Source organism: Hemiscyllium ocellatum, chromosome 32, assembly GCF_020745735.1.
Source record: "Hemiscyllium ocellatum isolate sHemOce1 chromosome 32, sHemOce1.pat.X.cur, whole genome shotgun sequence".
Taxonomy (NCBI): Eukaryota; Metazoa; Chordata; class Chondrichthyes; order Orectolobiformes; family Hemiscylliidae; genus Hemiscyllium; species Hemiscyllium ocellatum.
The window spans coordinates 48,308,386-48,335,611 of NC_083432.1; the positions used below are offsets into that span (position 1 = coordinate 48,308,386).

Consider the following 27,226-nt stretch of genomic DNA (forward strand, 5'->3'; position numbering starts at 1 on the left):
AGCGCGACAGAACGCTGGAGAACTCAGCAGGTCTGGAATATCTGAGGGGGGAGAGAGAGAGAGACATTGTTGATGTTTTGAGTCCAGTATGACTCTTCCTCGGAGCCGATATCATCATTAATCCTGATCCTGTCCTTCAATGATATTTTGGTGAGTTTCCTCTGGGTGCTCTGGTTACCTCCCACAGTCCAAAGATGTGCAGATTAGGTTGAATTGGCTTGTGCTAAATTGTCCATGGTGTCCAGGGATATGCAGGATAGGTGGATTGGCCATGGGAAATGCAGTGTTACAGTGTTTGAGTAGAAGGGTGGGGATGGTGGGATTCGAAGGGTCGAATGGTCTGCTTCTACACTGCAGGGATTCTAATATTTGTGCACTTTCAGCAGACTCATTGTGGCGGGGCTACGAGGGGGAGGGTGGGGTAAATCTCAGTTCCTTTTAAATCTCTTGATGAAACTTTGGGAAATATATATTTTGACAGTTCTTCTGTTTCTTTCTTCAGATCACAGTTTCTTTGGATCCGAGTGGCAGAGGCGTTTCTGTGTGTTGAACACAAATCTATTCTATTACTATGGCAGCGAGAAAGGTATCAATGCAAACTCGGCAATGTCCTCACCGTTTCCTTAATAGGGCTCCAGCTGAACCATAGATTTCAGAATGCCCTTTGCCAGAGACATCTGAGGGTCAGAGAATTGGTGTGGTACAGCTGATGACCACTCAGCCTATCGAAACAGCACTGGCTCTCCTAGGAGTATTGTGACAGTGGCATTTCCTGCCTCTTCCCCAGACCCTTCCTTCTCCATGGTTTGTGTTTTCTAGATTTGCGCCATCACATTCACAAGATGCAGTCATTACTGGCAAGGCTGGAATTCATTGTCTATCCCATGATAGCCCTAAGAGTTGGTGCAACTGAATGGCTTGCTTGGTTATTTCAGAGGGTAATAAAGATTCCCCAAAATCTGTTCACCATCGACAAGGCACAAGTCAGGCATGGGAGAAAGTGAGGACTGCAGATGCTGGAGAGTCCGAGTTGAAACGTGTGGTGCTGGAAAAGCACAGCAGATCAGGAGGCATCAGTGATGGGATTATGCTCGAAACATTGACTGTCCTGTTCCTTGGATGCTGCCTGACCTGCTGTGCTTTTCCAGTGCCACACTCTTTGAAAAGTCATCAAAGTCCTTGATGCTACTTCAACAACATTTAAGAACCTTGACACCATCCAGGACAAAGCAGCCCACACGATTAATACCCCATCCACCACCCTCAGCGCTAACTCCCACCACCACTGACACACTGTGGCAGGAATGTGCATTGCAGCAGGTTGCTCCGACACTACTTCCCAAACCACATGACCTGTCCCACCATTTTCAGGTTCCCCTCCAAGGGGCACACTATCCTTATCTGCAGCAGTGGGTGGAATCCTCTGTACCTGCCCAGCGCTGTTAGAAAGACAGGTGGCCTATCTTTGTTGGGTGGGAGGTTAAAGGTCAGTTTCCTGACATGAGCCTAATGTTCTGAGAATCTAACATCCAAACCTTTTCAGGTCGGTCAGCTTTTCTGACCATGGTGGTTTGGAACCTCTTTGGTTTCATTGGCATACAATGAATATTTATGAACTCATTGGTCCAATTGAACTGCACTCACGGGTTCAATCTAGTCAGTTGAAAATGGGAAATGTATTTAATGATAGCTGAGATAATAGATGCCCTACACCAAAGAGATGTGTGTGTGGTCTTTGCCACTAACGTAGCCCCTTCTTAACCAATCCATTCCTTGATATAAAAACCTGCAGTGTTAGCGGTGATGCCTAACCGGGTCAACCAGCTGACTGAAACAAGGCGGCCACCATGGACTATGACCGGGGTACTCTTAACTCAACATGGAGCTGAACCCAAATGGTTCAGAAAAAGACACCACAGCAGGGAATGGAACTGAAAGGGGAGGTGGAGGTGATGCTCCTGGGTTACAGAGAGCAACGAGAATGTCCATTTGCTTTTTCAGCATAGCGCAGAGAAAGTACTGGAAAAGGGAGGAGTAGAAAACATCTGTCAGCCTATGAAATTTTGATTTTGCCCTTGATTGCTTATTTAATGTGTGGAGAAGAATGTAATTGGGACAAACCTTCCCTCGCCCGACCCAGTGATCATATCTCCTGCTGTTAGGCTGAATGCACCTTAGCCTCAACAAAAGGACTATGTCTTTCCTGTTTGTTCCTTCATTATCAATGGGTCAAAATCCTGGAGTTCCCTCCCGGGGGTCTCCTACAGCACATGGACTACAGTGGTTCATAAAAGCAACTCTTCCCCCACCTTCTCAAGGGGTAACTAAGGGTGGGAATTAAATGCTGGGCCCAGCCAGTGACACCCACATTATGTGAAAGAATAAATTAAAAGTACACACGATATTGACTTGTCTGTTGGGACTCCTGAGTGTTTGGATTGGAGATACAGCTCAGTTACTTGTTGCAATGTTCCATCTTTGTCCTTTGTTTTTGTAGATAAACAACAGCGAGGTGCCTTTTATCTCTATGACGCTTATCTCGTTCCCAATCTTCGGAAAGATTCCAAGAAGAATGCCTGCTTTGAGATTGTTAGTTCAGACAGGAAGGTTTATCAGGTATGAACTAGCCTTTAGTCCAGGAGCTTCTTGGTAAAAGAGTTCAATGTAGTATTTTCAAAGTATTTGAATGAATAAAGGCCTGCATTTTAATAGCTCCTTTCACAGCCTCAGGGCCTTAACACTTCCTGTAGACAATGGAGCACTTTTTAAGAGTAGTTCCTGTTCCAATGTAGGAAACAATAAAGCAGCCAACTTATGCACAACAAGCCCCCACAAACAGCAACCTAATAATGACCATCTATTTTTTAAAAAAGTAATTTAAAGTATTACATCCATCAGAGAGAGCAGACAGGACCACTCTGTTACATTTCATCCAGAAAACAGAATGGCTGACAGTGCAGCACTCCCTCAGTCCTGCAGCCAGAGAAAGTCTTGACTCCCTGACCTATCTCAAAACTGCAAGTGTTCCCAGCTCCATTATAACAGGTGAGAAGGTAACTCTTGCTCGTTGCTAGCTGGGAACCTTGGTTAGGTGCTCAGATGGTAACTATTGTGCTCAGTTAATGCTGTCATCTTTCAACCTAGAGTTAAATGTGTTATTGCTGTGAGATTGTAAGTTATGGTGAAATATTTATCCTTTAGTTTACTAAAATAAAACTGAGGCACACACCCATTCTTCAAAATCACTCACTGCTTTTCTTTCCTCCATGTGAAACATCCTCTTTCCCAAAGTTTCTGGTTATCTGTCCCAATATCTCCTTGTGTAGTTCAGTATCAAGCTCTATGTGATACCGCTGCCTGAAGTAATGTGGGCGATTCTCATTGTGTCAAATGCCCTGTATAAATACCCCTTGCTGTCTGCTTGTGCTACAGCATTTAACAGAGGGAATCCTACAAGGAATATTGTGTCTTCTGACTTCCCAGGGTTTGCAGTAAGCACAGCCCCCCGCCCCCCCAAAAGCACCAGAGGATGCGAGTGACACCAGTGTTGTGCTTCCTATTACTCCAACACCCCACCTTCCTCCCTTCCCCCCACCCCCCCCCCCCGATCCCTGCTGAGGTTCACCTCCGCCTTAAGTCCCTGCAATGTGTCTCCATGTAGATCACTGTCCATCCCTTCCTTCATCGCAGTCTTCTGCTCCTCTTCAACCTGCTGCCCATTAAAAGCCACATTGATTTTTAAATCAGCGAGTTAAGATCTGTGTCTGTTGAGCGGTCTCTGTGGCTGTCATGTATGCATGCACCCTGCTGTACTGTATTAGATTGTCAGTGCATTCCCTTCCACAATGTCCAATCTCTCTGGCGCCACTTCAAGCATCTATAAATTGGAGATAATTAGATTTATAGTGAGTGGGATTGTTAGACAGAATGAAGGAGAGACACTGGCAATGGAGGTGCTGCTGAAGATGTGTAAAATTTCAGGAGGTGGTCTCAATTTCTGATTGAAATGGTCAACAGTCTTTAAAAAAACTTTCTGCCCATTTGCAATGAAGCAGTTCTGCAGGGTGCTGTGCATTGAACATGAAAGCTAACGTACATGCAGCAAAAGCATCAGTGTTTCAGCATCTCGTTATCATACGACTAAGTGCGCCATCCATTTGAGTCAGCCCCTTCGCAAGATTTGATCCTTTTAAAGAAACCACAACTTAAAGGGTCAAGTAGGTCGCACAAACTTCCTCTGAGTTCCCTTGAGTTTGGGAGGATGACGACTGATCTAATTAAATCCTGTAAAGTCATAAAGGGATTTGCAGCGTAGATACAGAGAAGCTATTTCCTCTGGTAGATGGAGCAGGGAAAAGAGGGACTCTGTATTAAAATTGGACACCAGCCATTCTGGGGCAAGAGCAGGAAGCGTTTCCTCTTTGCTGATACTGGGCTGTGTTCAGTGTAGGTCTCCGTGACAATGTATGGATCTTCTTAACTTCAAGGCATTCCTCAAAAGAGAGAATTTGCTAATAACGTGAGATTGACTGGAATGGTTCTACGTTATCTGGAGTCTAGTAGAATGATCTCATTGAAACATATGACTGGGTTGTCAGGGAAACTGCTGAGGGACCGTTCCCACAGGCTGGAATATCAGAATAAGGAAACACGTTTGCATGGTCAGGGGTCGACCATTTAGGATTGAGATGAGGAGTAATCTGTTCACTCAGATGGTTTTAAGCCTTTGAATTCTCTAGTCCAGACACCTTTGGGCACTTGGTCATGTCGAATATTCCAAGCTGAGCCAAAAGGATTTTTGGACCCAAGATATTTGGAGTTGATGCGGAAGATTGACAATGAATGGTGCATCAGGCACAAGGGGCTGCATGGCCTCCTTCCTATTATTTCCTGTTGTTCCTTTCAGCAAGAGCAGGAGAGGTCTAAACCTCACTTACTTCTTTGCAAAAGGCTGTGAAGCTAAAGGAGGGAGGTGGATTGTTCAGAAGATGGGGGGGAGCAGTTTATGTTCGGTATGGACCTTGCAGATTGCAGCACTGGGGAGATGGAGCTAAGACAGAGGCTAGAGTGATGAATGAGTGGGATAGTGGTGGGAGGTGGGGTTGAGGGGTGGGGGACAGGAGATGGGTTGTGAGGTGGGGATGTGTGAAGATGGAGTGTTGGGGGATTTGCCGTCTCGAGATCCTGTTTAAGCTAATGTGAAAAAGAGCACCACTTCTCTCCCTCATGTCCTGTCAGTGTTTGTCCTTTGAGACAACTCTTAAAGAAAGCAGACAATGTCAGTGCTGTTTGTGAGATCTTTCTGTGCACAAATTGATAGCTGTATTTCCTGCTTTAGAGCAGAGGCCGCACCTGAGAAATAGTTTCCACGTTCATTTGGCTGTGAAATGCTTTGGGGTAATGCAGGTCTTTATCTCTCTCTCTCTCTCTCTCTCTCTCTCTGTCATTTCTTTCCTTGGACATTGCTGTAGGTGGTGTGTATCTGGGCAGAGTTTACTTTCATGTTCTTGCAGTTGTGGAAATTTACTGGTGAAATGGAAAGACAGTTGGATGTGCCTGCTCCCGCCTGGTAACTGAATCTTTCTGCTTTCCAGTTTGCTGCATCGAGCCATCGTGAAGCCAGGGAGTGGGTGGATCACATCTCCTTTATACTGAAAGGTAACTGTCTGTTTCTCTGTGTGGAAGTCTGTCGGAAGACCTCAGCTGTCAGCTTCACACTGACTTCCCCAAAGCAAATGGAGAGTGAACACTCTTCAATCCTGCTGTGGGTTACCTCCATGCCAACTCGTGTGCACCTGTTTGTGAGCGCTCTGTGTACTCAGCGTGGCAGACAAAGTTACACTTGAAGGGATTGAACATGCAGCCTTGTGATGAGGGAAGGTATGGCATTTATTTAGCACCTAGGATGAAAGTACCTCTAATGATAATTAGATCACTTACAGTATAGAAACAGGCCCTTCGGCCCAACAAGTCCACACCGACCCGCCGAAGTGCAACCCACCCATACCCCTACATTTACCCCTTACCTAACACTACGGGCAATTTAGCATGGCCAATTCACCTGACCCGCACATCTTTGGCTCCTAAGTAGCTCCTCCATTGCGCTACAGTGAAAGAGTGTCCAGCCGTTCGCAAGTGAGGATCCAGCAGATCTGAGTAATCAGGCCCTTCATATCAGGGGAATCAGCTGATCTGCTGTGGTAACCATCATCCATGGCTTTGTTAGCTCGGGGCTCAATGCTGCAGTGGGGTCCTGGCCATTTTTTCTTATTTGTTCATGAAGCATGGACATCGCTGGCTAGGCCCAGCATTAGTTGCCCATCCCTAATTGCCCAGAGGGCAGTTGGGTGTTAACCACATTGCTGTGGGTCTAAGTTTAATGCCATCTTCCAACTGCTACTTGTGACAATGTTTTTGTGTACATTGTCCTGTGTGCCCACTGACTGGCACCAGTCTGGCACAGTCCCCATAGTAGGTCCATCCTTGTTTTCAAGTTCCCTGACTGGCTTTACCCCCTCCCTATCTTGGTAATCTCTTCCAGCCATACAGCCCTCTGTCACCTCCCCAACTTTGGCCAGGTTGAACATCTGCAGGTATGATGGTAGGAAATTGCATTTCAAACCGATTGTGCTGTGGGTTCAGCTGTCTGGAATCCGCAGTCTCACCCTCCCCATCCATCTCTCCCTCCCTCCCCGTTTTGAGTACTGGACGACACAGTGGTCATGTCATTGCACTAGCAATGTGTCAGTGTAACTCCTTCACCGCCTCCCAGTGTCTCTCAGTGAAGGAAGACAGGCACCAAGTCACCAAAGGAAAGATGGGGTGGCGTTGCTCCTCTGAGGGGAGTTTTCCAGGGGCAATGGAAGGTTGTGAGGTCTCGGGAGGGAGTTTCCGAGTTTGGCAGCTCAAGGTCATTGGTGATGCCACACAGCAGGTCAAGGTCAGAGAATAGCAGCACAGCGACATTCCCCAGAAACCTGTCCAGCCATAACCCAGAGGCTGAGGTGCAGCCAGAATATTGTAGGTTAGACCATAAGGCAAAGGAGCTGAAGTAGGCCATTCAGCCCATTAAGTCTTCTGTGCCGTTCGATGAGATTATGACTGATCTGATCATCCTCAACTCCACTTTCCTGCCTTTTCCCCATAAGTTTTTTTGATTTGCTTATTGATTTTAAGACTATATTTCAATTTCCAAACAGGCCTTTGACAGAGTCCCACACAGGAGACAGTTAAATAAGATAAGAGCCACAGGTGTTCACAGCAAGACAGAGGATTGGCTGCCTGATGGGAGTAGGAATAAAAGGGTCCTTTTCAGGGTGGCAGCTGGTGACTAGTGGCATTGCGCAGGGGTCCATGTTGGGACCACAACTATTCACGTTCCACATTAACGATCTGGACAAAGGAACTGAAGGTATTGCTGCTAAAGTTGCAGATGACACAAAGGTAGAATGGGGCTGCAGAAGGAGTTGGACAGACTAGGAGGGTGGGCAAGTGTGAGGTGATGCACTTTGGGAGGGAGAATCGAGGCAGCGACTACACACAGCATGGAGAAAGGCTCCAGAAACCTAAAGCACAAAAAGGGATAGGCTGAGGACTCTGGGTCTGTACTCAGTGGGAGTTCAGGAGGATGAGGGCGGTCTGCTTGAAACTCTTGAGTCCTGACAGACCTGGCGGAGTGGATATGGAGAAAGTGTTTCCATTATTAGGAGAGATTAGAGCCCGAGGGAACTGCCTCAGAGTGAAGGGACAACCCTTTTAGAACTGAAATGAGAAAGGATTTCTTCAATCAGAGGTTGGTGAATCCATGGGACTCATTACCACAGAAGGCTGTGGAGACCAAGTCATTGAATGTCTTTAAGACAGAGATAGATGGGATCGAGGAGAAGGCAGGAGAATGGGATTGAGAAACGTGTCAGCCATGATTGAATGGTGGAGCAACTTGATGGGCTGAATAGCCTAATTCTACTGCTGTATCTTGTGCTGTTAAGACATGGAAGCAGAAGTAACAAGCCCCCTTTGAGACATCTGAGCCAGTCAAAGACCATGTTGATGCTCCCTCTGCTCCCTCCCAATATCGAGGAAGTGCTGTATGATTGGAGGGGCTGTCTTTCAGATCAGACATCATACCAAGGCCCAGTCTACCCTCTAGAGGACTCTGTGTACCCTCAAAGTCTCTCTGCTTTCCTGAATAGTATTCATCCATCAGTCACTAAAACCCAGATAATTTGGTCATTTTCACATTGCAGTTAGTGGGATCTTGCTCTGTCATTTCTTCTTTATTCCAACAGTGTCTTTGTTAACTGTGAAGCCTTTTATCACAGCATGAAGATGTGAAAGGCACTATTTTGGAAATCAAATCTTTGTTTATTGTTGTACCATGTGTACAGAGCTGTGGAAGTTAGTGTTTATCTGCTGGATTGGGAAGGTACCTTGAAATCTGTGACTTTGTTCAATTCCCACCAACTCTGACCTTGCTCCCACCAACATTCAATGTCCAGTGAAACAGAACATGAGCCCCTTTGCCACAGAGTGCACCTTCACTCCCCAAACAGCAACAAATCAGAGCGGAAATCGTTTAGGAAACAAATTCAACTCTGTCACTCGGTCATTCAGCTCATGGGACATTGATACCAAGGGAAAGGCCAGAGCTACACTGAGCCAGCGAAGAATTGGAACGGACTGTGCCGACAAAACTTTGCACTTTGTTTTAAAGTTGTATGTAATGGTGCAGATTTGATCCAACTGGTTCATGCCAAAGTTTATGTTCACCTTAAGCCTCCTTTTTCATTTCATTCTATTGATATGTCCAACTATTCCCTTTCTCCTCATGCACTTATATTACTTCTCTTTAAATGTATCTGTTTAGTTAACTCAGCCACTCCACATGGGAACAATATTTCCCATTCTAACTACTGTCTGTTATTATATTAACATGTCTTTCATTCTTAATCCTCCTGTCTACATCGAAATGTTCTATGTAAACCAGTCACGCTGTGATTTCACCCTCCAGCCAGGGGGTGGTGCTACAGTACCTGTACTGGTGGGAGAACACAGTTAGAACATGACATGTCTACTCATGTTGCCTCGATTGCTCACTTGGAGAGATTAATTCAGAGTGGAATACGGCTGAAATGAAGTACATTAATTATCAGCTCTCTCCCGCTAAGTGGGGAGCCATATAGGCACCAATCCAGAAAACAAACATTGGAAAGCAACTGCTCACAGTCTCTGGACCTCGGGAAGTGCCGATCTAGCTGACATCAATAAAAGGCTTCAGCCCCAGTGCAATGCATAGAGAACCAGCCTGTTGTTATAAACAGCATTACTTCCATCTGTCCACAGTGTTTAAATATGCTCTAAATCACTCGTACCTGCATTTTCTCGTTCTTTAAAAAATTGTAATTTGACTTTTATTTTAAATCACATTTACTTTTCAATTAAATTTTAAATGAGCGTAGTCCATCTCTGCTTCAAAACCCCAGTGAGCTGAATATTAGTGAGTGCTGAAAAATTCACTTTCTAATTAAACATCTCGTTCCACTGATTAAAGTAATAAAAGTTTGAAGTTTGTCGCTAATTAAAAACAATTTCTAGTGGAACTATCTCGCCCCATCACGCCTGTAGTTCATTTTCTTTTCCCAGTGTTTTCCTTTGAAGCCATTTAATCTTGGCAATGATCATTCGACAGCCATTAGGCCCCATTCTGTAAAGTGTACAGGAAGCTTAGCATTATAAATACAGGCATACAGTATAAAAGCAGGAAAATTGGAACAAACAATTCTGCTTGGGTCCCAGCTGGAGTACTATGGGGAAGATGTGAGGATAGGGTGCAGAGAAGGGAGGGCGATGGCCTAGTGCTGTTATTGCTTGACTATTAATCCAGAGGCCTCAGAAGTTTTCTGAGGACCTGGGATCAAATCCCATTGTGGCAAACAGTGGAATGCAGTAAAAATCTGGAATTAAGAGTCTGATGATGACTATGAATCCATTGCCAATTCTCAGGAAAAGCCCAGCTGTTTCACTAGTGTCCTTTAGGGAAGGGAATTACCATCTTTACCCTGTCTGGCCTACATATGATTCCAGACCCACAGCAATGTGGTTGGGACTCTAAACAGCCCTGGGGGATAGACAGTAAATAGCCAGTGCTGCCCCTGTGAATGTGTGCTTGTTTACAATTACTGACATGATGCCAAGATTGAGAAAGTTTAATTATGAGGAGAGCCTCGAGAGTCCAACATAAGAAAGGTGAAGGTAAAATGTGACAGCATTATTCAAAATTATAATTGGGATTTCTCCTCAATAAACAAAGGATACGAGTTTGAGATAGTTACAGAAACGCCCAGGGTGGGATGAAGAGAATTGCTTTCACGTAGTGATTTATTATCATCTAGGATGCCCTGATGGAAGCACCTTAATTGTTAACTTCCTAAAGAGATTTGATTAAATACTTGAGGTGAAAAGTTCATACAACGATGAGGAAGGAGTAACTGGACGGGAAATGGGTTCAATTGGAAAACTCTTCCAAAGAGCTGGCATGGATAGGCTGAATGGTTTCTTTCTGTGCTGAAAGGTTTAAAGATTTTTGAGTGAGTGGGATTCTCCGAGCTGCTAGATTCTGTACAAGAGCAGGATGGTGCTTGCTGTGATTTGAAGCTGGAGTTCAGCATCTGCTTATTCAGTGAAATATCTTCTGCTTGTTTTTACTTAAATTATCTGCAAAATAAATCAACCACAACTTGCATTAATATAGCATTTTTAGCGTCATAAGTGCTTCATTGGAGCATGATCAGACAGAGCTCGACATGGTCTAGTCTCATAAATAGACAAGAGATAGGCAACTGGAAGCTTGGTTGAAGAGATGGCTTTGAGGAAGTGGTTCTTGGACAAAAGGAGATGGAGAGTTTTGGATGATAAATTCCAGAGCTGAAAGCCCAGGCAGCTGAAAGGCAGGTCACCAATCGTAAAGCACTAAAATCAGGGATGTGTAAGAGGCTGGAGTTGGGGGGGATGTGTGGAGACTTCCCAGGGTAACCGAGCTTGAGGTTAATAACGCACAGGAATGCACAGCAGCAGTGAATCGGGATCCAAACTCGGGCTTTCATTAAAACGATTCCAGCCTCAAATCGTTTCCTTACTCCCAATCCATCCATGTCCGCATGTGCCTTGGGAAACTGTGTTGAACTTGTTTCTGTAATCTGATCAGTTAGTTGCTGACATTTGCGATTTAATGAGAGAGTGATTCTCATTGCCGTGATAAAACAGCACTTGGCCCTTCCGTTGCCTTTGTAATGATTCTCAGGTGTAATAACTACCTGAGAGAGAAGGAGAAGGAGCATTGTGAACGCTCACCCCCTTTGTCCATAAATACTTTGATCAGACAACGTTTTCTGATATTGATTTGTCGAATTAAATAAAACGGAATCCATGTAACATCAAGGAAATAAACCCAGAGCTGACTCCAAAGTAGTCAGCGCAGGTTGATACAAATTAAATTTATGGGGTGTTTCGTGTCAATGTTGTTGAGAAACATATTGATTTTTTTGCTTGTGTTTTATTGCTGTAAAATCATTTGGAGTGTTATTAACCTGAGCTTGACTGTAAATATTTTTCAGATTTACCACAAGCACCACTCACTGCTTCTTTTAGATACAAATTGGAAAGTGTGACTGAGCAAAGAGCCAATCTATAGGTTCATGACAAGCTGCTCAGGGAATGTTTCTGTCCAGACAGCAAGAGAACACATAAAACAGACGCTGGCTTTCTATAGTTTCCTTAATTATCAGGAGCATCCTGCTATATCACTGACAGAGAGCTTTTGTTCCATCCAGGTTTGACTATTCTAATGCACTGCTGGCCACCTCCCTCCCTCTGGAAATAAACATCCATCTAAAACTCATGCTGCCCGTATCCTAACTCAGCCCAAGTCTCAGTTTGCCCCCATGCTCACTCAGTGACACAGCAGCTCCTGGTCTAGCACCATCTCTGTTCTAAACCTCTTGTACTTGTTTTCAAATTCCTCCATTACTCACCTCTCCCAATCTCTGGATCTTTCTCCAGCCCAATAACTCACTGATATTTCTTTGCTGTTCCAATTCAGAACTTTTAAACAGCCCTGATTTAAATTTCTGTGCCATTGCTGGCTCTGATATCCATTCCCTTACTCTGGAATTCTCCTCTTAATCGTGTCTCTCTCTCTCTGTCTCTCTCTCTCTCTGTCTCTCTCTCTCCCCTTCATCCACACTCTCTCACTTTGTATTTCTCTCTCTCTCACACACACACACTCTCACTGTGTATCTTGTCATGGAGCCCACAAGGGAGCAGGCTATTCTGGACCTAGTGCTATGTAATGAACCAGACTTTATTAAAAAATCTTCAAGTAAGGGAACACTTAGGAAGCAGTGATCATAATATAGTAGAATTCAGTCTGCAGTTTGAAAGAGAGAAGGCAAAATCGGATGTAATGGTGTTACAGTTAAATAAAGGTAATTATGAGGGCATGAGAGAGGAACTGACAAAAAATAGACTGGAAGCAGAGCCTAGCGGGGAAGACAGTAGAGCAAAAATGGCAGGAGTTTGTGGGTATAATTGAGGACACTGTACAGAGGTTCATCCCCAAGAAAGAAAGATTATCCAGGGAGGGATTAGAAAGCCATGGCTGACAAAGGAAGTCAGGAAATGTATTAAAGAAAAAGAGAGATCCTATAAAGTGGCCAAGAGCAGTGGGAAATCAGAAGATTGAAAAGGCTACAAAAACAAACAGAGGATAACAAAGAGAGAAATAAGGAAGGAGAGGATCAAATATGAAGGTAGGCTAGCCAGTAATATTAGAAATGATAGTAAAAGTTTCTTTCAATACATAAGAAACAAACGACAGACAAAAGTAGACATTGGGCCACTTCAAACTGATGCTGGAAGCTTAGTGACGGGAGATGAGGAAATAGCAGGAGAACTTAACAAGTACTTTGCATCAGTCTTCACAGTGGAAGACATGAGTAATATCCCAACAATTAAAGGGAGTCAGGGGGTTGAGTTGAGTTTGGTTGCCATTACAAAAGAGAAAGTGCTAGATAAACTAAAAGGTCTTAAAATTGATAAATCTCCTGGCCCCGATGGGCTACATCCTAGAGTTCTGAGAGAGGTGGCTGAGGAAATAGCGGAGGCGTTGGTTGAGATCTTTCAAAAGTCACTGGAGTCAGGGAAAGTCCCGGATGATTGGAAGATTGCTGTTGTAACCCCCTTGTTCAAGACAAAAGATGGAAAATTATAGGCCAATTAGCGTAACCTCGGTTGTTGGTAAAATTCTAGAATCGATCATTAAGGATGAGGTTTCTAAATTCTTGGAAGAGCAGAGTCGGATTAGAACAAGTCAACATGGATTTAGTAAGGGGAGGTCGTGTCTGACAAACCTGTTGGAATTCTTTGAAGAGGTGACAAGTAGGTTAGACCAGGGAAACCCAGTGGATGTGGTCTATCTAGACTTCCAAAAGGCCTTTGATAAGGTGCCACACAGAAGGCTGCTGAGTAAGGTGAGGGCCCATGGTGTTCGAGGTGAGCTACTGGTATGGATTGAGGATTGGCTGTCTGACAGAAGGCAGAGAGTTGGGATAAAAGATTCTTTTTCGGATGGCAGCCGGTGACAAGCGGTGCACCGTAGGGTTCAGTGTTGGGACCGCAACTGTTCACGTTATATATTAATGATCTGGATGAAGGGACTGGGGGCATTCTAGCGAAGTTTGCCGATGATACAAAGTTAGGTGGACAGGCAGGTAGTACTGAGGTAGTGGGGAGGCTGCAGAAGGATCTAGACAGTTTGGGAGAGTGGTCCAGGAAATGGCTGCTGAAATTCAATGTGAGCAAATGCGAAGTCTTGCACTTTGGAAAAAAGAATCCAAGCATGGACTACTTTCTAAACGGTGAGAAAATTCGTAAAGCCAAAGTACAAAGGGATCTGGGAGTGCTAGTCGAAGATTCTCTAAAGGTAAACATGCAGGTTGAGTTCATGATAAAGAAAGCGAATGCAATGTTGTCATTTATCTCAAGAGGGTTGGAATATAAAAGCAGCGATGTGCTACTGAGATTTTATAAAGCCCTGGTTAGGCCCCATTTGGAGTACTGTGTCCAGTTTTGGTCCCCACACCTCAGGAAGGACATACTGGCACTGGAACGTGTCCAGCGGAGATTCACACGGATGATCCCTGGAATGGTAGGTCTAACATACGAGGAACGGCTGAGGATCCTGGGATTGTATTCATTGGAGTTTAGATCTAATAGAAACTTACAAGATAATACATGGCTTGGAAAGGGTGGATGCTAGGAAATTGTTTCCATTAGGCGAGGAGACTAGGACCCGTGGACACAGCCTTAGAATTAGAGGGGGTCAATTCAGAACAGAAATGCGGAGACATTTCTTCAGCCAGAGAGTAGTGGGCCTGTGGAATTCATTGCCGCAGAGTGCAGTGGAGGCCGGGACGCTAAATGTCTTCAAGGCAGAGTTTGATAAATTCTTGATGTCACAAGGAATTAAGGGCTACAGGAAGAATGCGGGTAAGTAGAGCTGAAATGCCCATCAGCCATGATTGAATGGTGGAGTGGACTCGATGGACTGAATGGCCTTACTTCCACTCCTATGTCTTATGGTCTTATGATCTCTATCACTCACTCTGTCTGTCTCTCTTTCTCTCTCTCACACACACACTCTCTCACTGTGTGTGTGTCTCTCTCTTTCTGTCTGTCTGTCTCTCTCTCTCTCCCTTTCCCTCTCTGTCTCTCTCTCTCTCTCTCTCTTTCTCTGTCTCTCTCCCTCTCTGTCTCTATCTGTCTCTCTCCCACTCTGTCTGTCTGTCTCTGTCTCACAGACGCACACTCTCTCTCTGTCTCTTGGTCTTTTTTTGAGAGAATTCTCAGTCTATGCTAGCTTTTGTGAAGCGAAGAGTTTTGCTCCTGAGTAGCTCATGAACTCAGATTTTAAAATTGTGTTCCCTTCATTCTTAGCTTCCCCATGTGTGCCTTGCAAGATCATTCAATGTTTTAAAGAACAGTGCAATCTTTTAGGGATTTATTGTTTTCCTTCATTTGTGGTGTGGTTTATTTTTGTAGACATGAATTCTAACTCTATACCAGTGGAGGAAGAGGAAGACGAGGATGAAGAAGAGATGAACAAAGGGCGAGTGGTGCAGGAGGAGACATATGATGATGTGGACTCGGGAATGGTCACTCTAGTTGGGTCTCGAGGACAACCATCCATCAACATTGGCCAAGATCCGGCTGATGAGATTTACGAAGAGCTCCCAGGTATGTTGTGTCTGAGTCTACAGTCATTGGTAACCCTTCAACTATCTGAGGATCACTTCCCACTGATATTCCAGCTGGGAATCAGGTGCCACATCAGGAGCTGCTGTGTCTAATTGGAACTGGACTGATTTATTGATTTGATTTGATTTATTGTTGTCAAGTGTACCCAAGTGCAGTGAAAAATTAGCAGTACAGGCTGATCATAGCATACAAGGACATCGGGATCATGGAGTGTTTAAACAGAGGGAGACCATACAGGAGGTGCACAAAGCAAGACTGACATTAGATTTGAAGTTAAAAGCCACACAGCACCACGTTATAGTCCAACAAGTTTATTTGGAAGCCCTGGCTTTCAAAGCTGCTGCTTCATCAGGTGGAAGCTAGTGCTTCCAAATCAAACCTGTTGGACTGTGACCTGGTGGTGTGTTTTTTAACTTTGTCCACCCCAGTCCAACACAGGCGTCTCCACATCTTTACATTTGAGGTTATAGAGGTCTGTTCAGCAGTTTAATACCAGCGGGGAAGAAGCTGTTCTTGAATCTGTTGGTGTGTGTGTTTAAGTTTTCCTAACTTCCACCTGACGGAAGAGGTTGGAAGTGAGTATTCCCAGGGTGGGTGGGGTCTTTGATGTTGGCTGCCCTTCCACAGCAGTGAGAAGTGTAGGTTGAATCCGTGGATGAAAAGTTGGCCTCCGTGATGGTCTGGGCTGTACACACACCCTGCTGTTTGACCCTTCATTGGAGACCCCTGCAACCAGGAGTCCAATGCAGTCTGAATCAGACAAAAAATGTCCAAAGAATAGGCTGGTGCCCAGTCCAGTAAGTCTAACAGTGGCCTGTGATTACTCTGACCCGGTCAACACATTGCTGCATCAACCTCTCAGGTGAGAAAGATGAATATTTGATCATCAGATGAAGGAACAAACACACAAAGTTTTGGAGGAACTCAGCAGATCTGGCAGCAGCCGTGGAAAGGGAAACCGAGTTAATGTTTTGAGTGCGATACGATTCTTCTTCCATTCTGAAACACGAACTCTGAGTTTTTACTCTCTCCACAGATGCTGAGTGTCTCCACTGAGAAATAGACAATAGCCAGTAGTCAATAGGTGCAGGAGTAGGCCATTTGGCCCTTCGAGCCAGCACCACCATTCATTATGATCATGGCTGATCATCCACAACCAGTATCCTGTTCCTGTCTTATCTCCTAACCCTTGATTCCGCTATCTTTAAGAGCTCTGAGAATGGGCAGCACAGTGGCATAGTGGTGAGCACTGCTGCCTCATAGCACCAGGATCCCAGGTTCGATTCCAGCCTCGGGCGACTGTCTGTGTGGAGTTGCACATTCTCCCTGTTTTCTCCCACAGTCCAAAACTGTGCGGGTCTGGGGAATTGGCCATGCTAAATTACCCATTGTGTTAGGTCTGGGTGGGTTACTCTTCAGAAGGTCGTTGTGGACTGGTTGGGCCGAATGGCCTGTTTCCACACTGTAGGGAATCTAATCTCTTTCTTGAAAGTATCCAGAGACTTGGCCTCCACAGCCCTCTGGGGCAGAGCATTCCATACACCCACTACTCTCTGGGTGAAGTAGATTCTCCTCAACTCTGTTGTAAATGGCCTACCCCTTATTTTTAAACTGTGTTCCTCTGGTTCGGGACTCGCCCATCAGCGGAAATATGCTTCCCGCCTCCAGAGTGTCCAAACCATTAATAATTTTATACGTCTCAATCAGATCCCCTCTCATCCTTTTAAACCCCACTGAGTTTCTCCAGCAATCTCTGTGTTTGTTTCAGATTTCCAGCAGCCGCAGGATATGCGGAAGTCAGCTCCTGCCTGCCATAACCGAGGGGCTGACCGTGATTTGGTGGGAATATCCTAAATAGATACCAAATGGAAATTAAAATAGAGATTGATATGGTACTTGGGTGAAGTGCTTTGTATGACATCACCTCTGAGTAATACATCACAACAAATCCAGTCAGTATTTCATGTCCTTGACCTTTCCTCAGAGCTAACTAGAAAATCAAGCCCCATTCTCGGTCTTTTGGTCTTCTGCTAATTTTGACATGAGGTTAGACTTCCATCATCAGCACAGAGACCTGGTGTGCCTTTTTCAACAAGTTGTCTTTGTACCTTGCAGTTGTGCGCTGTCGATGGTGAGATATTGGACTGATTTCCAGAGGAAAGTCTGCTACGCTGTCTGCCTGCTCTAAACTAATGCTTGGAAGGGAACAATGATGTTCCTTTCAGTATTACTGTACTACACCCCCAATCCTGCTGTCCTCTACAAAACATCACGTGTGAAATAGGACAGACCTGATGTTCAATTCCTTTCTTTTCTTTAATGAAAGTAAGATGGTATAAAACTGATCTTTTGCAATAGAAAAAAGCATATGTTGCAAATTGTCAGCCTGGAGTTCACCCCCTTCCCTTCCCTGATCTCCATAACCTCTGAACCTGCCCACTTCCCCTGGTGTTCCCATTCCTAACCCTGATCAATTCCCTCATATCCCCCCAGCCCTGACTTTCCCCCTCACACTGATCTCCTTCCCATCCCCTTGGATTTTTATTTCGACTGACTTGCAAAGATCTGGCTTTGTGCAATGATACAGAAGTAGGCCATTCAGCCCAATATAGCTGTACTGGCCCTTTGAAAGAGCTGTCTGATTCGTCCCACTTCCCTGCTGTTTTGCACGTTTCCACTTCAGATATTCTTCCTGTTCTGTTTTGGAAGTTATTGTTTTCTCCTGTCACCCTGGGGTCCTATCCCAAGCATCTTCAATATGGATCCCTCTTGGCACTGACCTTTCAGCCACGGGAAACAGTTCCCCATCGCTCACTCTTTCAAAACCCTTCACCATTTGGAAAACCTCTATCAAATTTTCACACACCTTAAATATACCTCTTAATTTCAAATTCAGAACTTTATTCCTCCCTCTCTTCACACACAGTACAGTGTTTTATGCAGACGGTCTGATACTGGCAAAGAAAACCATTGGAATTCAAGCACTAAGTCTGTCCGTGACCAGAAACTGTCTCTGGTTCTAATCAACACTGAAGAGCAAATTGACAGTGAGCAGCCAAGTTGGCAACTTCAACCATGTCCCGAACCAAGACCCGAATTCCACTGCCCTGACGCTTTGCAGACAGAGGGAATGGAGTTCATTAGTCTCAGTGCCAGGCCAAGTTGTCTAAAGATGTTAGGCAGAGATTTTTAACAACAATAACTTAAATTTATAGAGTGCCATTCACTGTCCCCAAGATGGACCACAGGGCCTCCACGACAAGGCACAGAAGGAGACATCAAGACAGGTGACCAAAGTTCTGGTCAAAAAGCCGAATTATTGAGGAGCAACTTAAAAGGGGAGCAAAAGATCAATGTGGATGTAGAAAGGATTTGGAGATGCCGGTGTTGGACTGGGGTGTACAAAGTTAAAAATCACACAACACCAGGTTATAGTCCAACAGGTTTAATTGGAAGCACACTAGCTTTCGGAGCGACGCTCCTTCATCAGGTGATTGTGGAGGGCTCGATCGTAACACAAAATGTTGTGTGATTTTTAACGATGTAGAAAGGAATAGGGTTGAGTGGAAAATTACCCAGAGGAAGAAGAGGTGTGTTTGCCCTTGACTATAGTCAATTAAGTAGTGATCTGATTGAAGTGTGTAAGATGGCGAAAGGATTGGACAAGGCAGTTAGAGAGAAACTATTTCCTAGGATGGGTGTGTGCAAGCAAGGGGACAAAGCCTTGAACAATGAGTCAGACACAAGCCACCTCACTGAGAGAGGAAGATGCAAGTCTCGGGTGATACTGAAATATTTCCATTCCATACACTACCTTTCATCAAACTTCTGCCAGCGAAAGAAGATTCTGTTATTCATTTTGTGAAGAATATTGCTGGATGTTTTGAGGGAGACTTTGCATTCCAAATGAAGTCAATTAGCATGGATTTGCATATGCAGATGAGCATCAGTTTTGCACTTAAGTTGTGCGTCGCCTGTGTTTTATGGGCTCCCGCTTTGATCGTTTTAGATTTATCTAATTCTTTTTGTTATGTTTGTTATGATTAATATTTTATGGAGTTCTCTGCTTTATTACAACATCCCAGCAGTGTAATAATGGCAGAACAGCTTTGATGCTGAGAGCATGTATTGGGGAAATACACTCAACAGGGACAAGGCTCCACAACATTTCAGTACAATATGTATTGCTCAAGTCTCATCCAAAGTTTCATAAGCAAGGTTTGATTATAAACGTTTTTGGACTGGAGTTTGCAATATTGTACTTGAATGCAGTAATGTTTGTTTCGATCCAGCTGGGAGGGGTGAACTGATGCCTTTTCATTTCCCTGTTCCTCCACTGGTCACAACAAAGTTTCAGTTTTAAAATGGAGATGTCAATTGTGTATCAAGCTTTACACAGCTCAGCGGCAGAAACTAGTGAGCCAAGTTCCTTAAGTAACAATTAAATATAGAGATGTTTTTCGTAAATAGAATTTGGTCAAGCAAGTTTGTAAAGGTTAGATTCCCTATAGTGTGGAAACAGGCCCTTCGGCCCCACAAGTCCACACCGACCCTCCGAAGAGGAACCCACCCATTCCCCTACATTTACCCATGACTAATCCACCTAACACTACGGGCAATTTAGTATAGCCAATTCACCTGGCCTGCACATATTTGGACTGTGGGAGGAAACCGGAGCACCCAGAGGAAACCCACGCAGATACGGGGAGAATGTGCAAACTCCACACAGACAGTCGCCCCAGCTGGGAATTGAACCCAGGTCCCTGGTGCTGTGAGGCAGCAGTGCTAACCACTGAGCCACCGTGCCACCCAGAAAGGAGGGAGCACTCAAGCAATGCTGCTTTTGCCGAAACCTGGGAATGAACCAGGGACCTTCAGATCTTCAGGGTTTGTTGTATTGTTTGGTGGGCAGGAGCAGGCTGAGACAATGGGTCGGCTGGGGCAGTCGGGTTTGTGGATTTTGGGCAGGAAGTAGAAACGGGTGGTGCAGGGTTGTGGGACTATGAGGTTGGAGGCGGTGGATGGGAGATCCCCTGAGGTCATTCCTGAAGAAGGGCTCATGCCCGAAACGTCGATTCTCCTGCTCCTTGGATGCTGCCTGACCTGCTGCGCTTTTCCAGCAACACATTTTCACCTTGAGATCTTCAGTCTAACACTCTCCCAACTGAGCTATGTCGGCTATTATCAAAAGGTTGAAGTGGTGCAAATATACCCAACTACCTGTCAAGAAATTTAATGCAGAAAACGTCACCCAGACCCACATAGTCAGATACAAGAATAAAACTCTGCAAAATATGGCATTAAAAATACTTTGGCCAAGTAACAGTGAAATTCAAGGGAAAGAATTGTTCACTGTCCACATTCAAAGCCCCTTTCCACACAAACCTGTTGACACTGGGATTTCTTCCAGGATTATTTATGGCTGGCTGAATTTAATTACCTGGGGATACTGACAGGTCCCAAATTCTTCTTTTGGGAGGCCATCGCTTGTAGTGATGAGGTCTCCCAGTGGGTTTGCGGCTCACACACTTTGTTGATGAGCAGTTCAGAAAAGGAAATTGGGGGCGGGAGGGAGAATATTATTGATGCAGGCAAGTTAGCTGTGATTCCCTGTGATCAAATCTATAGTTTTATTTCACCCACAGACTGAGTCATGTAACGTTAACCTCTTTCAGAACGTGTTGAGGACTTTGTGCCTCCAGTGAGCAGCTCATGGTCTTTACAAAAACAACATTTGCAACAAAAGCAACACTAGCTACCTGCCGCAGGAGCAGTGCTCCGAAAGCTTTTACTTCCAAGTAAACCTTTTGGACTATAACCTGATGATTTTTAACTTTGTCCACCCCAGTCCAACACTGGCATTTCCACATCATAACTTTTTTTCTTGGCTGTACCCAGTCTCTTTGGCTTTGCAAAGTCCCATTTTCAAAAGCTCCAAGATGTGATTATGTGTCCTGTCATGATATTCAAAATTAATATTTTGGAGAACACCTCTCCGAATATTACAAGTAAACATTTGTTCAGTATATTCTGATCATCAACAGCTTTGCAATTTGGAAGGGCTGTGTTTTCTCTCCCTCCCTTTGAATAATTTTGCTAAAAAAAATCTCTAATTGCATTGGCCTGGGGTTGCTAGATTTTTGCTTTATTATCTACTGAAGAGTGAGTGAATAGCAATGGAGATTGACACAGGAGTTTTTTATGCAATCCACGAGGCACTTTGTTGAAAAATAAATATAGATTTATGCAACAAAAGGATTAAAGTAAAGGTTTTCATGCCTTTGCTGGATCCTTATGCACGATGTTCAGCATTATTAAGCCCTCTGGCTAAATCCTCAAATGCCATATGACAGGCTGGATGCAGTCAGCTGGTAAATCAGATTTTGCTCTTGCTCACTAATTCACTTCCATCAAGTACTGGATTTGAAGACTTTTTTATTTCTTCAAATAGTGCAGTCTTTGACAGAAGGTTGCCTTTGAAGATTACACTGTTTTTAAATTGTTCAAATATTAAGTAGTAAGGAATTGCATTTCTTTAGCAACTGACTTTGGCATCTGAATGATTCAAGCTGAAAATGTGTTGCTGGTAAAGCGCAGCAGGTCAGGCAGCATCCTTGGATGCTACCTGACCTGCTGTGCTTTACCAGCAACACATTTTCAGCTCTGATCTCCAGCATCTGCAGACCTCACTTTTTCCATCTGAATGATTCAAACTACTTTGTCTGCCATGAATTATTTTGAAATGCCCTCAGTATTATTATGTTCGTTTTTCACACAGTGAGATCCCATGAATAACCAGTTCATGTGTTTTAAACTGAAGTTAAAATAGATACTGTGAATTGTCAGTAGTAGAAATACACATTACTTTAAAGGACAGGATAGGAACAGGGACAGAGTTGGTTGAACGTGGTTGATGCTCATTGGACTTTTTATAATGTCCCAACCAAGGGACAATGGTAGTGTCCCTACCTCTGAGCCTGGAGACCTTGGTTCAAGATCCACCTGCCCCAGAGGTGGGTCATTAGCACATCTATGCTTGTAACTTCATCCAAAATATTTAGGAGTGGAATCTACTCTTCCAGCAATTTATTTGGGCACTTGTGATCCAGCAGTATTGTCCTTCCCTCTGAAACAGGAAGTCCTGATTCAAGTTCCACTTGGACCAGGTGTGTGTATGAACGTTTCTGAACAGATCGATTCAAAAATGTCTACGGGATATTCTGGGTTTGGTGGTGGTTTAATTTAAACAAAAAGGGCTGGTTATCTGTGGTGCTGTGGTAGTGTCATCAACTCTCAACCAGAAGGCTTGGGTTTAAGCCTTACCTGCTCCAGAGGTGGGTCACAGTATCTCTGAACAGGTTGATTTAATTTTTTTTAAGAAGTCTTAATTAAAAAAAACAGAGAGCTGTTTTCTTTTGTACTGGGGAGTTGGCTTGTGGACAGGGCAACAATCCAGAAGAGAAAGGTAGAAACTGTTTTTTGTGTTAAATTTAATTAAAACCATCGTAAATCTCTGAAGGTCTTTAGCTGCATCATTCAATGCATGGTTAAACCAATTGTCCTGCATAATATTTAAAATTTCTCTTATTTATACAAGGAGAGGGTTCCCCATTAGTAGAAATTTGAAAAAAAAGCATTTGATTTTAAAGAATGAGAGAGATTTGAAGTTAAGAAAGTTCCTTTGTATAATAGTCACTGGGAAGATATTTCCCAGTCAGGCAATCGAGAAAACAGAGCTCAGAATAAGTGGTCAATCATTCAGAAGTGTGATTAGAGAAATGGCTTCATTCAGCAGTTTATAATTCTTTAAAATAGTCTAACCTGGAGAGCTGTGGATTGGCAATTGTTGAGTATATTTGAGACGGAGGTTAGAAGGTTTTTGGACATTAAGGAAATGGGGCATGTGGGGAAGTGGGCTTGATGGAAATGGTGATCTAATATCATTGATTGTTGGAACACACTTGATGGGCTGAAGGGTCTACTCCCACTTCCTGTGTCCTTATGGAGTTGGAAGGATGATCACAGGTTGACTTCAAGCCTCTGGAATGTTGTGCTCATCACCAAATCTGAGCAGCAATAAGTCCAGCTCAGGAGAGATCACTGACAAGGGGCTTATGCCCGAAACATTGATTCTCCTGCTCCTCGGATGCTGCCTGACCGGCTGTGCTTTTCCAGCACCACACTCTCAACTCTGATCTCCAGCATCTGCAGCCCTCACTTTCTCCTCAGAATAAATCACCCCTGAGTTATATCGCACCTTCAATTTCATTAAAAAATCCCAAAGCTTTAGCAGGACTGTTATCGGATACACTTTGACACAGAGCCATTAACATAATTAGATTTAAATCTTGTTCAAGAGGGTAGGTCAATTTAGAACAAATCTTTAAAATAATGCTAGAAAATTAACAACAAACAGAGGAGCGTTTCGCGACAGAGAAACTTAAGAAGGGAGTTCCTATAGCCTCAACAACTGAGGACACTTGCAAATGGGATTTTTTATTTGTTTGTGAGTTGAGGACATTGTTAGCTAGGCCAACATTTATTTCCGAACTCTAATTGCCCAGTGGGCAATTGAGAATCAACCACATTGCTGTAGGTCTGGAGTTACGTGTGGACCGGACTAGCAGATTTCCTTCCCTAATTGATGTTAGTGAAACAGATGGGTTTTCATGACAATCGAACGTGATTACACAGTAACCATTAGACTAGACTGGACATTTATTGCTGACTTTTATCAATCAAGTTTCCTGATCTGCCATGGTGGGGCTGAAACCTTTGACCCCAGCCTGGAGTTCAGGATAACAAGTCGAGTGACATAACCACGGCCCCAACCTGTTCCCAGAGTGAAGAAAATACCCGAGAAGACCAATTTTAGGAATGCTGAAAACCTGAGAAGGTGTTGCTGTTGAAGGATGTTACAGGGCTAGGGAATGGGTGAGGCCTTGGTGAATTTGAACATAGGGATTAAAATTAAGCTGTTTGCTGTGCAAGTGGCCTCAATTATAGTCGGGTGGCTGTCCCATGTATCTCGGAAACGGCTGAAGCCAAAATTGTGGTCCCTTTCCAGCTTGCAATTGGGATACAATTGAATGGCCCTCAATTTTGACCATTAATCTCATGCATGAGCTCGATTCAGAAAAACAGGCACATCAAGGTCCACTTTGTGACTGACTGTTTGTACAAAATCAAGATGACAAAGAGATAAAGCTTTGGGATAAAACCATCTTTATTTACATTCTATACAGCTCTCTGCCTGTGCAACCATCACTCCCTATGCAAACATGTAATCAAATCTGAAGCAATTTTATATTCTCCTCTTAAAAAATTTTATTTTTTTTTAAAGCACAAGCCTTCCTTTTATTAATGACTTTCGGTGGAGAGTGTATCGCACCATTCTGTGGTGGAACAATAAAATGTCACAGGTAATAAAGTTTCCAATTTTCCCATCAGAAGTACATAAAATCTTAAAATTAAAAAAGTGAATACAAATTGACATTTATGCCTCGATGCGCAAAGCAACATCAGGTGTCTTTATAGAGTGGAAAACTTAATGGATTGCTAAATCAGAAATGTTTGTTGTAATTTGCATTCCTTTGGGTATCATAACAACATTGAAAGTCGTATATTTGCATATTCAGTCCTTTTTAGCCATGACTGTTCATTGCCAGTAATTAGCTGGCATTCACTGGCAATTTTTTTTCTGATTTGACTGCTAATAAATTTTTACGCACAGCCAGTCAGCCGATGCAAATTTGGAACGGCGCCTTTTAGCGAAGGGATACACTGCTGTTAAGGTGCCCCAGGGTTTCAATCTGGGTCAATTTCACTTCATCCTGAAGAGCTTCTTTCTGACTAATTCCAAGCCTGGCCAATATGAGCCGGGCTACATTAGATAAATACGCTGGGGTCAAGTTTCCCCTTCAGGCGTATTTGACCATGCAGGTGTGGTTTGCTCTGGCTTTCCAGAGTAAAGGTATTATTCAGCTTCCTGCGCTGACTTGTTTGTGGAATCACAAATCCTAAAATTGTCCACGACCCAGTGCAATCCAGCAAGCTTCTCCAATGTAGTTGTTTTTCTCCACTCTACGTTGAAACATTTTTTAATGTATTTAAGAGTGGTAAATTGCTGAAGTTTTATTATCACAGCTGAAAATTAGTTTGTTGCAAATAAACAAATGAACAGTTTAAATCAGTGCACATTCCATTCTTTGTGAATAAATGGTTTGTAAAGCACTTAAATTGCATTGAGACAGTGGAGACCAGACAGCTTTATCGTTAACCAAATAGTTTTGATATTCAGGAGCTGCAACATTGTGGCTGCATTTAAAACCCAAATAACTTTGAGGAACCTTATTCAAGGGTCTCGATGTTAATTCTGTTTTTCTCTCTCTGTGCAGATGCTGTCAGTCATGCTGAGTTTTTCCAGCACATTCTGAATTGGTTTCCGATACCCAACCCTGACCGATAGATGTGGTCTCGGGATGTGGTCAGTCTTGAGTGGAGCCAGTTCCAGAATGGCTTTTGCTTTTAAAGCTAGCAGGGAAACTCGACTCTGCTAAATGCAACTGGAATGTTGGAATGCTGTGAATATTTGTGTTGGTTTTCGGCCAGGGTTTCTTTAGGAGTGAGAGCATGAGCTGGATGAGCCCCAGTGATGGGAATTCCCCAGATACTTAGAGCACGGGCTTAAAGGAATATGTGTTTGAAATCTAGAGGATGACTATCTTTGTAAATACTGGCATGCAAAAACCAGGCAACCAGTGACCCTTCTAAGCGCTCTTCTCTAACCCACTAATCCAATGTAAATCCAATCAAAATACAGTCCCCAACTTGGATGGAAAGATGTCACAAGGAGCAACAGTTCCATTGGGAGAGGTGTGGATGGGTGGGTGAGTGGGAGGGGGTGAGGAGGTGGGAGAGAGTGGGTCAGAGTGGGAGGGGGTGAGTGGGTGGAAGAGGGTTGAGTGGGTAGAAGTGGGAGGGGGTGAGTGATTTGAGGAGCACGATGGGTGAGATAGTGGGACGGATCCTTTTTGCTCCTGTGTTCACACAGGCCCACCCCACTCCCCCTCTCCATCCCCTACCTTCACCAAGATGGCTGGGCGATGAGGAGAGCCAAGGCTGGGGGGTAATCCATGTTCCAATTTCCATTTTAGTTTGAATCCCTCTGAGGGGTCAGCTCAGAATGTGTCCTTTTGAAGATGAACCAAGATCAGTTTTAATTAAACCCAACTCCTTAACTCACAAGTTCCCAAACTGTCTCCTGTTGAAGCTGACATCACTTTCTTCCTTTAGTTCTAAATAGAAAAGGCAAAAATATGTTTTATTAGTGAGCTCTGCTGCTTGGCACTTGATAATGGCTCTCCTTATCGGTGACTCATTTAAATGCTCCATGTATTGCTTTGGATCTTTGCTTTTTGAAATTTAGCCAAACCTTTTCTTTCCTAAATCTGTTCACCTCTCTGCCCCATGTGTGAGAGAGAAAGCTCTCTCAAAGAACCAGTGTGGTTACAATAGGCTGACTGAGCTCCTATAATGTAGCATTCCTTGTTTAGCCTGACTCTGTACTCTCTGTAATAGTGTCTGCAGCACCAGTGATGTTCGGATCCCAGCTGGAAAACTCCGATCTCCGAATGAAAGCTGGCTTGATAGACTGCTTTTTGTGGGGTTTTTTTGGTAAATTTTAATATGCTGGTCTTTCACTGAAACACAAGCTCAGGGCGTCACAGACTGAGTAATAAACTTCTATTTTACTGTTAAAAACAATGTAAATTTTGGAAAAAGTAAATGAAGCGAACTGAATATAACACAGTTTGAAAGATTCCAAAATACATGGCAAAAAACTCAAACCCAACGCCATGACTTCACAGTTACTCAGCAACCAGAGTCATTTCTCTTCCTGTCCACACCTATA

The 27,226-nt window shown here is 43.9% G+C and overlaps 1 protein-coding gene across 1 annotated transcript in view; it reads left to right on the plus strand.

The window, feature by feature from the left end:
* Window positions 1-27,226, plus strand: part of LOC132830871 (src kinase-associated phosphoprotein 1-like) — a 369,860-nt gene that overhangs the window by 234,413 nt on the left and 108,221 nt on the right. Inside the window, exons 6-9 of the mRNA XM_060848771.1 lie at window positions 503-586; window positions 2,498-2,616; window positions 5,595-5,658; window positions 15,097-15,291. Coding sequence (XP_060704754.1) covers window positions 503-586; window positions 2,498-2,616; window positions 5,595-5,658; window positions 15,097-15,291 — 462 coding nt within the window. The remainder of the gene's footprint in view (window positions 1-502; window positions 587-2,497; window positions 2,617-5,594; window positions 5,659-15,096; window positions 15,292-27,226) is intronic.